The sequence below is a fragment of the Carassius carassius genome, chromosome 48, assembly GCF_963082965.1.
Source record: "Carassius carassius chromosome 48, fCarCar2.1, whole genome shotgun sequence".
NCBI classification, from domain to species: Eukaryota; Metazoa; Chordata; class Actinopteri; order Cypriniformes; family Cyprinidae; genus Carassius; species Carassius carassius.
In genome coordinates this window covers 4,127,521-4,140,287 of record NC_081802.1, presented here as the reverse complement: position 1 = coordinate 4,140,287, position 12,767 = coordinate 4,127,521, and the positions used below count along the sequence as shown (strand labels likewise).

The 12,767-nt window shown below is 35.2% G+C and overlaps 2 protein-coding genes across 2 annotated transcripts; both read right to left on the bottom strand.

The window, feature by feature from the left end:
- Positions 1-3,084: 3,084 nt before the first annotated feature.
- LOC132131367 (natural killer cell receptor 2B4-like) lies at positions 3,085-4,874 on the bottom strand. Its single transcript, XM_059543390.1, has 4 exons — positions 4,752-4,874; positions 4,331-4,666; positions 3,244-3,531; positions 3,085-3,134 (listed from the first exon to the last, which is right to left on the bottom strand). Exons 1-4 carry the CDS (start codon positions 4,798-4,800, stop codon positions 3,085-3,087), a joined length of 723 nt encoding a protein of 240 aa, XP_059399373.1. The 5' UTR covers positions 4,801-4,874.
- A 1,976-nt stretch (positions 4,875-6,850) lies between these two features.
- LOC132131195 (elastase-1-like) lies at positions 6,851-10,551 on the bottom strand. Its single transcript, XM_059543195.1, has 8 exons — positions 10,407-10,551; positions 10,148-10,239; positions 9,727-9,827; positions 9,466-9,591; positions 7,576-7,712; positions 7,335-7,477; positions 7,086-7,235; positions 6,851-6,960 (listed from the first exon to the last, which is right to left on the bottom strand). The coding sequence occupies exons 1-8, from the start codon at positions 10,444-10,446 to the stop codon at positions 6,949-6,951; spliced, it is 801 nt and encodes a 266-aa protein (XP_059399178.1). The 5' UTR covers positions 10,447-10,551; the 3' UTR covers positions 6,851-6,948.
- Between the last annotated feature and the right edge of the window lie 2,216 nt (positions 10,552-12,767).

Genomic DNA, 12,767 nt, shown 5'->3' with positions numbered 1-12,767 from the left:
TGTCCTAAAATGAGCCGAACAAATTCCATAAAATTCACATTGGCCATGCAGAACATTACAGAAACTAACACATGATAACCATGGACTGTGTGTGTCGTAGGCCTGCAGATTAGGCTAAATTATTACACTTTTAAAACTGCCAAACGACTCATTCATGAAAACAATGCCAAAATGACAGGCTAATTTGTAGTGCAACCAGGCAGTTGAATTATTATTAGTTGAAGGTATTTTATACTTAACTAATACGTTTTCGTACTAATACAGTAATCTCCTGGTAAATCTTACACCTTTAACATCAGCGTGCTTTCATGCTCATCTTTTAAGCTAAATTAATGTGCTAAAAATAAAAAATAAATAAATAAAAACCAAAATAAAATCTTTGTGTTTATATTTCAAAGTAAAAAACAAATGCACCTTTTGGCTGAAATATTCTCTACACAAGAAAGTGAACACAGTTGCTTCTGTATCTCCAAATTTAGGTTTGAGTTTCATATGAGCAGCGAATGGAAAACAAGCCCTTTTACAATAAACAGAATTAGCACATACATTCAGTAACAGACACGCTCAGAAGCACTAACTGTTTGTCTATAAATAAGAATTAACCATATTTCTTTCCAGATCTACAGTAACTCCGACCACAGCAGGTTTCATGTTGACTCACAGCACATTTAGAAGATTAACCTTCATTCTTCTCACTGCATGAAACAAACAAACAAACAAACAAACAAACAAACAAACACTTGCATAGTTGAATTGAATGAATATCATAGCATAAAAATAAGACAAATAAATCACAAATCTTTGTAGCTTTTATTTGACATAAAATACATAAAAGGTCATTCTATATTAAATCTTTATTTTTTTTTTGTAATTTTCTTTAGATGATTTTTTAGATGATTTTTTTTAGAAGGCTAACTCCACTTTTTTATGAAATTGCATCATAGTAATCAATCAGAACATCTTTATAAGAGAAAACTATATGCCTAATGAAGGGTTTGCCCTTCTGACTCATATAAAAACTGACTGATCGTCTCCTTTTCAAGCTTTCGCTTCTCTTATACGGCTAATAATTCTGAATCACACTCAGCGACAAGATCTGTTCCTGTGAGCAGTGAGACAGTAAGTTTCATTCTGAGAGTTTACGAAAAACTATTTCAAAACTTTCAGATACTGTACATCCATCAATAGATGAACAATAGTAACTTAATCTCACTATTGTGTGATCAGATCCATTAGCTATAAAAGATTCATTTCTTTATGCAGATTCAGTCATTTTAAATTAACCAATAAGCTGCAAGCTCCTCACTTTTCTATATTCAAAGCTATATGCAGTTTCCTTCCTAAACAGCTAAATGTCTGCATAATGAAATCAATACATGGCCAATGGACGCAGTCCTTTTGATCTGATGATTATTTACATGATTAGAAATGTCTTTAAAGATTAGGATTGGTCACAAAATAGAAACAGGAAATTCTGCCAATGACAAAAAAATTAAATAAAACAAAATAATAAAAAAGTGCAAGTGACATTTCATTCCGTCAAACTCATCTGGATCTGACATCATAAAGCAGTACAGCAACAGCAGCCACGCCCACCAGAGCAGAGAGAGCCAATCGGATCACAGCTTCAATAAAGCCATAATGGTGAACGTAGTCTATGGATTGAGAGAAAAATCAAATAATTTATTTTTTGATACTTAATCAGTACTAAACTCAGTTTTAACATGGTAAATGTATGGCTGTTAGTTCTCTTCTGAGCGATTCTTCCCGTTCCCACACTTTTTGTGTTTGGATGTTAGCTGCAAGGAAGGCGGGAAAATCTGTGAATCCCATAAATTGAAGTTCAGAACACAACTGCGGAAATCTATGATCTGTCAAAACCAAAACATTTGACACTAAGCTTGGTAACTTTTTAGATACTTTTTTGTATCATAACCACCTGCTTTATGATGGCTGAGGCAGCTGGTAGGTATTACCATTATTTATTCAGTTGGGTTCTGTAAATACCAGGGCATTTTATACCTAACAGTTGCCACATTTTTGGGAGTTAATTTGGTGGTAGAATTTGGTTGTCACTCAAGAATGCATGCACAGAACAGGATTAAAGTGCTCAAAAAAGGAGTGACAATCGCCTTTAAAGGGGTCATATGATGTTGCTAAAAAGAACATTATTTTGTGTATTTGATGTAATGAAATGTGTTTATTCGGTTTAAGGTTACAAAACAGATTATTTTCCACATACTGTACATTATTGTTGCTCCTCTATGCCCCCCCCCCTTCTAAAACGTGTTGATTTTTACAAAGCCCATCGTTCTGAAAAGCGAGGTGTGCTCTGATTGGCCAGATATCCAGTGCATTATATGATTGGCTGAATACCTCAAGCGTGTGACGGAAATGTTACGCCCCTTAACATACTGTGATTACGTGTCCCAGTGATGAGACAAAACCAATAAAACCCATTACAAACGAGGCATTTGTTGATTCCAGTGGGGACATAATTACGGATTATAATGACTAATACTGTCTTTTTACAGGTCACGTTAAATATCGCACCTCGTAAACATAAAACCATGTCTGAATTTGTGATCAGAGAAACAACAAGCGCTACTCTACACTGCTTAAAACTCGCATTTAAATCATCAGTGGCAAATTCTTTAAATATGAAAACTTACTTACAGACTGTGAGTCAGGAGCATCAGACTGTTCTTGCAAAGTTGGAACTGCCCCACTTTATAGAAACAGCATTTGTGCACAGCCTTCCCAGGATCAAGAAACAGTCATCCATAAATTGCGCTGCACACATCTGAATATTTGGGTTGGACTGTTCTGGAACAGTGTTTTAAATACAGCTTAACCACTGATTTCTAGTTGTGTTCTCTTTTGGAAGGTCAAACAAAGTAGTTTCGATTTCACAATAAAATGCACAGCGTCTCCACGACATAGTGAGAATCAAAGTTATGCCTTCATTGTGTGAACATTTGGGCGGTGTTATGCAAATCTTCCCACACAGTGATGTAGACATGTGGGGGCATGTTTAAACGAGTCGTTTAGGAGGGCGTGGTTGACTTTTAACTTTTATAAAGATTATCTCTTCGGGTTTGAAACTTTAGTCTTTGCAACTTTAAAGATCTTATCTATTCGCGAACAGCTTATAACACTCCAAAGAGAAAGGCGAATTTGAAATTGCATCATATGACCCCTTTGAAGGGATAGTTAATCCTTGAATTAAATCTCTTATCTCACCATCTATCTGACAGAGACGAGTGATGTCCAGATGTTGAGTCTGGTTGCTGATGGGATTGTTGAGCACACAGCTGTAGCTGTTTTTATCCTGATATTCCACCTCCAGAGGTAGAGAGAGACTGATGCTGAGATCAGACACACTGATGCTGGACAATAAACTGTTTCCTTTGTACCAGGAGAGAGTCACATGACCCACATTCAATGCTGAACACAGCAGCTCACATCTGGAGACTGATGATGGAGGATTTTGTGGAGAGTATCTGGTGATCACAGGAATGGGGAGATGAGCTGAAGAACACAAGAAAAAAAGTGAGAGCTTCTTTGTTTGCCAGTGTTTTATTACCACATAAAAATAAAAATCAATAAAGTTGCAAATGCAAATAAGTTTTACTTTTGAGATACAGTATGAAGTGGCAATTTTGAGAAATAAAGTTGCAAATGAACATAGAAAATACAGAAGGTGCCAAGCTGAAAAAAAAGTCATTTTTCTTTTTCTTGGAGAAACAGGATACAGTATTGGGTAGTTCCCATATTTGAATCACTATTTGTCTGAAAAGAGAAGTGATGACTTTTGCATCCTCAACTTCCTCATCAAAAAGGATTTTATTTCTCTTACCTGATGGATTTAAATCTACTAAAAGCATTTAAGTTGAAGTGTTCATTCTTGGCTGAGAATTAAAATATAGCAAAGAGCCTGACCAACATGAAAAGCAACCAACCACAGATGGTTTTGATTTTAAATTACATTTAGGAATGTAAGTTATACCACAGTAACAAACCAAGTGAAAACACTGCCACGGACCACAAGGACGAGGAAATGTTCAAAGTAACTCACCACATCTTTAAATAAAATATCACATCATTTTAATTTTCATTTTATTCAAAACAGCTTTACAGAAAATCATGTCTTAATGCCAAATCCTTGGTTTCATAGGCTTAAGCGGTGGCCCAACTTACCCCCATATATCCTCATATCCTAAATTAATATTATGTTATTACATGTATTCATGGTAATTTTATAATATTGTATTTAAAATAAGAATATGAAAAGAGACAGGTATATGCATAATAATAATTCTGTGCTTACCATAGACTTTAACAATGAAATCCTTGCATGAGACCTTATTTTCAGTGACTATTTCTACTTTATAAAGTCCATTGAGTTCTGTGCTGACATTTGTGATGGTCAGAGATCCAGTCTGAGAGTCCAGCTCGAGTCTGTCTCTGAATCTCCCGTCAGCACCATTGTGAAACGTCTCATTGTGGACTCTGTTGATTTTAGCAATGTGAGTGTCTTGAGGTCCAAACGTCCACAACAGCACATTATCTCTCTGCAGTTCAGTAACATCTGTGAGTAGAGTGACAGAATCTCCCTCCATCGCTGATATGGTCTGTTTTTGAGCGATCTCAACACCAAACACACCTGTGAACAAACATTGGAACACTTTCACAGTCACAACTGATGCTGTTTTACTAAAACTGTAGCTAAAAAAACATTTAGAACTTACCAGTTAGATAAAATAAAGACAGAATGGAAAAAACTATTGTTTGAAACATTTTGTTTAAAAGGTCACAGACTGCTCGAATAACCCTCCACAAGTCTAAAAGAGCAAATACTTATTTGAACCGAACTCTGAACCTGTTTCTAGATGACAGAGGTGCAGTTCCTTGTTTAGTGGTGAAGTCGTGTAGAGCAACTGTACAGCCTGTATTTGTGTCTGTGTATTAACCATCTTGCCATTGTTACTGCTCATAAAATCAAAAGCCCTTATTGTTTCCAAACATATTTAGTTTTTAAATGGGTTTACATATATTTAATGTCAAAAGCAGAAATTCTGGATTTAAAATGTCAACATTTCAAACTTATAAATGAACAAATAGTCCCATAGCAACATATTGATCAAAATATGTGTAGAGCTAGTACTAGTTTAAAAGAATATATGTTTATTATATAGGCTACAAGTCAGGTCATGGGTGAAAAGTTATATTTAAAGGATTAGTTCACCCAAAAATGAAAATTGGTCAATAAATTACTCACCCTCAATTAATCCTAGGGTACAGCATATGACTTTCTTCTTTCAGACGAATCCAGTCGGAGTTATATTAAAAATTGTCTTTGATCTTTCAAGCTGTTTAATGGCACTCAATGGAGGGTGTTGCAGTGCTCCAGTCCAAAAGAAGTTGAATAAAAAGCGCTCATCAATAAAAAGAAGTGTCTCATGTGGCACTGGGGGCTGAACAAAGGCCTCCTGTAGTGAATTGCCAAGTTTTTGTAAGAAAATATCCATGTTCAAAACGTAATCATCCCTTTAATATATCATGCGCCAATACAGTAGTTGTACACAGAAGCAGTTCCAGGCGGATGATGTATGGAGGTCAGTGCTGTGCATGCGCCGGTGAGTCTCGTGAAAACCTACGTTTGTTTACAGGAGCAAAGGAAGCAAAGTTTCCTTACTTTGGCAAAGGAAAACCATTCTCCTCTTGGTTTATATATTGAAATCCTCCGACATTCTTCTTTATTAATCCTCGTTTTGTACTTCTAATTAGTGACTCTGGTTTTGTTTTGATCTATCTCCTGTGCTTCCATGTTCGTCACTTGCGACGCATGCGCAACACTGTCCTCATACGTAATTAACAGTTAGCGCAAGCTAGATTAAATTGATTATTACATTTTAAATAAGGTTATATTTCTCAGAAAAACACATGGATTCGCTAAAGGTGGCCTTTGTTAAGCCCCGGGAGCCGTGTGAGACACTTCTTTTATTGATGAGCACTTTTTATTCAACTTCTTTTGGACTGATGCACTGCACTGAAAGATCAAAGACAAGTTTTAATATAACTCCGACTGCATTCATCTGAAAGAAGAAAGTCATATACACCTATTATAACTTGAGGGTGAGTCATTTATGCTGTAATTTTCATTTTTGGGTGAACTAAACCTTTAAGTCCTATTGTGGCCTGATGGTTAGAGAATCTGACTTTTAACCCGAAGGTCGCAGGATCAAGTCTTGGGGATTGTAGGTGATGGGAGTGAATGTAGCATGTGTGATACCACGACTATAGTGAAACCCTAGGGCAAGGCACTGAACCCCCAACTGCTCCCCAGACGCTGATGCAAATGGCTGCCCACTGCTACGGGTGTGTGAGTGTGTATGTGTTTACTTCTCACTGCTGTGTGTGTGCACTTGGATGGGTTAAATGCAGAGCACAAATTCGGAACATGGGTTACCATACTTGGCAAATGTGACAACTTTCACTTTCACTTCATTTTTCACGTATTTGTTTTGTTCATTATAAATAAACTGACCATAAAAGAACAGGCTATATATGTTTATATTTTCAAATATATGATTATATGTTCAAAGCTTACAGTAAAACTTGAATCTCTGTCTCTAAATCTATTCTTGAGTCTAGCAAACATGAGTTCAGTGTTCATATCAAACACATATTAGTTATCTTACCATTCAGTGTTTGATATCTGATTTCATTGATTTCCAGCTGTGTATGGACTCTTCTTGTGTTTAATTTTGAAACTGATTGTACTTTTAGGGTTCAAATGCTTATGGTGAGAGTTTTTGATTGCACAAGATTCAAAAGCAGCCCAAGATTAGATATAAAGTTTATTGTATGTATTTTGGGCCGGCGCAGATGTTAAAGCTTGGTAAATGAAGGATATTTGTCTTTCATCCTCTCAGGTTTTCCTCCTTATCCAATGATCTGATGTGAACAAAACGGCACAAGAAAAACAGAGTATTATAAGATAGTCATGATCTTTTACAGTCTGTTAGCTCCTAATCTAAAGTTTATTATAATGACAGTGTGATCTTATGAATTGCACTTACGCCATTCATCCAGCTGATGTATGCAGACACACGAGTGAAGACTGTGGGCTTCTTGTAGGCGTTACAACCCGATGAAGACACAAAGCTGGTCACACCGTGAACAACGTACTGACCACTGACCTGACAGTTCAGAGGACCGCCAGAGTCACCCTAAAAACAACACAACGGGAGCCAAAATGAGACATTTCTTCCGCAGAACCAAACGACTTCTCATAGTTTATGATCTGTTCGAGAGTCGTTCTTTTTCACCTGGCATCCAGAGTCGCTTCCGCCACCAGCGCAAACCATAGTGTTCTTCACGGTGCTTCCCCACCAGTCGCTACGAGAGCAGGTACTGTAGTCGACCACGGGCAGAGAAGCCTGTTTCAGCTGAGCCGAGAGCGACCCACCAGCTGGACGGAGATCAGAGAAGAGAAATGAAAGAAAGGTGAGTCAGAACTGATTTCAGGCGACATCATGGCTGATTTGTTGTGCTTGAGGCTAAACTGACTCTGTGTGCGGCCCCAGCCGGTGATGTAACAGGGGTTGTTGTGGGGCAGGACCTGTCCAGAGGGAGGCAGACTGCCCAGCTGCACGTATGAGTTCAGAGAGGCATCGGAGGACAGACGCAGAAGGGCGATATCATATCTGAAATGCATAGAATGTGTCACAGATCACACATTTACCGTCCTAGGGGCGCTATAGCTTTAGAAAAACTTGAGATGATCATGCAAGTTGTGTTGGTGCTGTAATTGTACATTTATGTTGCATTAACATTAAGTATAAAAGTTGAAAGTGGTATTGATATTACGTGAAATGATTGATATAGTCGTATATAGTGTTTCATTAAGTTGTATTGCATGATTGTTGTTATATGATATGTTGAAATTACAGTTTTTTAATGTGTGAGGAATACAAATATTTTTTGCTCAAATATATATATATATATATATATATATAGTATTGTATATAGTAAATATATTTACTATCAATCTAGATTCGTTTACATTTTGTTTTTTAATTTTGTTTTAAAAGATATTTTATAAATATAAACAATTGTATATTTTTAAAGCATTTAAAAAGATATTTTGCCCTATGTATTTAAATCCAAGAAATACATTGACCTAGGCCACACATTTTACAATGTTTCAAAAATAAATAAATTAATAATTAATAAAAGACACATCATTACTGGTTTCAAGTTAGTGACATAACTATACATGTTAAACAAAGTAACACTGTTTGTGTGCACTTTATAACAAGGCATGGGAAAGTTGTTGAATTGTTTTGCACAAATAAATACAAATTCCTGAAACTTCCATAAAAAAAATTAATAATAATTTGAAAAGATTGTATCATTTGTGAAATATGTATAGTTTTGAATGTGTTTGTAAATTTGTAATTTTTTTATAATCCTATTTCGATCTGTTTACTATTTGCAATAGTTACTATTTATATTTCATAGTGCGGTTTTTGGTGAATTGTACTTCTGTTAATAAACTAGGGTAAGTTTGATCCTCAAACATTGTTATTATTAATAATGATATTAATAAACCACGACAATTAAAACAAAACAAACAAACAACTATATTGTCACAAATATATAATCTCAAGTGAGATTTCAATGATGTTTTGAACACTGAACTGAAATGTCCTCAGTTTTCATCTCAGAAATCTGGTCACCTTATGGATTACTAGTTGCTTGACAGTTATTAAATAGTCAAAAGGACACCAGCTAAGACCAGCCAGACATCTTAGGTTCGTTTTCATTTTTCTTTTTTTCAGCAGGATATAAATACAGTTTAGTATGTTGAGTTAAAGTCGATTTGTTGAGGCAGTGAGATACTGTACTGTGTTATTGTCAATATAGTACTGTTGTTATGTATCAATACAGTCTAGTTAGCTTTGCTTGTAATTGATGATATAGTCCTATATATTGTGTATAATTGTTGCCACAGCTGTGACTGCTGTGTATGTAATGTTTACATTTACATTTATTCATTTAGCAGAAGCTTTTATGCAAAGCGACTTACAAATGAGGGCAACAGACGCAATCAAAAACAACAAAAAGAGCAATGATATATAAGTGCTATAACAAGTCTCAGTTAGCTTAACACAGTACACCTAGCATGGGCTTTTAAATAATATAATAAATAAAAAGAAAACAGATAGAATAGAAAAAGAATAGAGCAAGCTAGTGTTAGAGGTCTTATATATATATATATATATATATATATATATATATATATATACACACACACACACACACACACACACAATTGCATAATAAATGAAAATAAAATAGAATACAAAAAGATTAGAAAGGTAGTTAGATTTTTAAAGAATAGAATTAGAATGGTGAGTGCTAAAGTTAGAGGGTCAAATAAAGATGTTTACACACCCAGAAGCCACACTGTTGCTGTTCCAGTTGGGGTGGATGTAGACGGCGCTGACGCTCATGTACTGCTCGCGACCCTCGTGGTTGTAGATGTCGTGGTCGCCCAGAACCACACGCCAAGTTCTCGAGCTACACAAGAAACACAGGAAACAAGCGTACACTAAACTTGTGGACTTATTACATTCTGTTTGAACTTGAGAAAATCCTCAGAAAAACGTTAGTTTTTCTTAACTATCTAGATACAGATAGCCCTGGATTCATTACGTGTCGACGCAGTGGGCGGCAGTCATCACCCATCTAGTTCTGATCAGAGTCCCACCACAGGTGTGATAGTAGCTGCCACCCGACAGGTACTGGAGAGAGATCTGAGAGACAGACAATGACTTTGTTACAATTAGAAGATTTGTAGGGGGAAACAGTAGAAACACACTTATTTCAATATGAAAAAAAATGACTGGACTTTATTTATGCTGAAGAATGTGGCTTCAAATGGTTTTACTTGTTATAAAGCTGGTTATAAACGATCATTATGGTGGGGCTGATGCCAGCCTGCCTTGTAAAGCATCTTGAGATTGTTAGTGTGACAGCTAATCTTCTACCATATTAAGAAAAATAGCTTGACCACTTGAAACTTGTCCATTTAGTGGTGGAAAATCATCAAGATCTTATTCTTAAAATGTTTTACCTGCCAGGGCCAAGAGTTGGGTTTTGCCACCGCTCCACCAACGACCCTCTCCTCAGGGACCTGATCCTCCAGATATCCGGGCTCAGCCAGCACTGGACACAACAAACACACTTAGACATGCTAAGATTGCAGTATTATTGTAGTTTGAGTACAAATAGACTCGATTTTAAAGTTCTGAGTATTGTATGCATTTGTTAACTTGACAAAATCTAAGCTAAATACAAATGATTCTCTCAACAGAAGTAAACAAAGGTCTTACCCAGGGCGGCCAGCACGCTCAACAACAGGATCCTCAGCATGATTGCAGTCTGTCAGGACTTTCTGCTCTCTGAACACTTCAGTCATGCATATATATATATCCCCGCAGTTCACAAAACAGGTGTTTTTCTCATGGCGGATGCCCACAGGTGTGTGAATCCCACAGATTTCACCACTGCCAAGGCCAGTGTGTCAGTTGCAGAATCAGCTTGTTTATCTAGCTGGACACAAATGCTTGACTTGAATTATCTTTAAGTTCGTTTAGTTCAGCACCTCTCTTATGCTCCTGATATAAAGTTAGTGTACAGTTTAATTTAACCCATACATTTCTACATGTCACTATTTTTTTCTAAGTTTAACAAATATGTTTTTGTCATTTTTCATATTTTATTTGATAATCTATTATCATATTATATAATTTATTTGTTAATATATTATTATATATTATATTATATGTAGATAATTAAATTTATTTAACTATATTTAGGTAAGTTTTACTTATTACTATTAATTAAAATTAAATTAATGAAATTTACATACATTTGTAAATTAATTAATTGAACTTTTTTTATGTAGCTTTAGATGCAGCACTACATTATATATATATATATATATATATATATAAATATATATATATATATATATATATATATATATATATACATATGTATATGTATCACACATGCATACATAACTAGTGTCATTTTATGCTGACGGATCTGTTTCTTTGTGAAAGGTATGGGAGTGTGTTTGCAGGTTCACTGCTGATATTGATAAGGAAACAGTGGGCTCAGCATGATAAGATGTATATTTGCCATTTCCAGGACAAGGAGTCACACATATCACCTGTAGTACGGGGCATTTATTATTTATATCCTCCTAAACTTTAATATTTGATGTAGAGCACAGAGATCTTACAACTCAGGTGACTAAAGAGACTACTAAAAACTTGAATATGTGTATGTTTAACTAGGTGTTTATATTTACAAACCTTCACTAAGATAATAAGTGGTTGCTAGGACATGGCTATACAGTTGCTAAGCTGTTCTGAATGTATTACTACTAAAAAGACATTTACTATACTGTGACAACACAGCTACTGTACTTTACAGTTAATGTTACTGAATTAGTGTAAAGAGAATAAATCCTGCTGTTGGAGTAACTTCAACTGCTCCAATGGGGTTCCGGGGCAGTTTTTCTGTTGAACAATAGAGGGAGGCAGTGCACAGCTTACTGAAACCTGCACATGGAATTTATTAAATGTTTATATATATTATTTTCTGGAAACTTCCAACGGTGTGGCTCGGAGGCTTATTTTACCTTCTATTCCTTTTCACTGTTTAAGCAAACATCATATAGGTGGATGGAAAGATGTACTACACAGGTAATCTATTTGCTTCACTCTGATACTGTGTTTTGAGGATTCAGTGACCTCAATGTGATGATGTGACCTTTCACCATGACTGAAAACATTTATTCTTCTCACTTCTTTTCAAAGGTCACATGCTGGTCACTGAGGTGCCTTCGAGGAAATCACGTCCCATTTAAATCTGGGGGAAATCTGTTTAGGTCTGACTGAGTTGTTTTGTCTTATCTCAAACATATTTTTCTCTGACTGTATTTTTGCAGATTTCTCAAGATGAATGTTAATAGATTATGCAGAATTGTATTAAATATTATTTTAAAATAATTGTATTATATAAAATGTATCTAATATTAAAATAAAAGTGTATAAAATATTATTTAATAATGAAATATTTAATATTATGTATTTGACAAATTTATATAACATATACACATATATAAATGTATATGTAGACAAAAAGATAGGCTATATTATATTATTGTAAAATATTTAAATGTGACTATTTCAATTTGAATTCCATATTTCTTAAAAGCATTAAGTAAATAATGAACAGAAGAGGGCCCAAAACTGAACCTTGGGGAACACAAGTGGTAACTTGAGATGGCTTTGATCGAAAATGTTCAAGTTGTACAAACTGAGTACTAAGTGGATGTTATGAGAGATTTTATCAATGTCTGGACTCAGATTGAGTCAACAGACCAGAACCAGCTGCCATCAACAGGCCGTAAGCAATGATGATTTTTAGTTTAAGAATAAAAAACAACATTTTAGCTTAATAACGAAGAAAAGTAGGATGACATGTCAAAAAAGATAAATAATAAAAAACCTGATTCAGGCCTTCTATACCAATACAAATTTTGAGTTTGAACATCGTAAAAAAATTATTTAATTTAAAGATCACGAATAGCAGGGCACTTACCAGACTAACTAAACACATGAGAATCTTTCATCGTTTCTTGCATGAACGTCTAACTCTTTGACATTGGCCTTGACTTT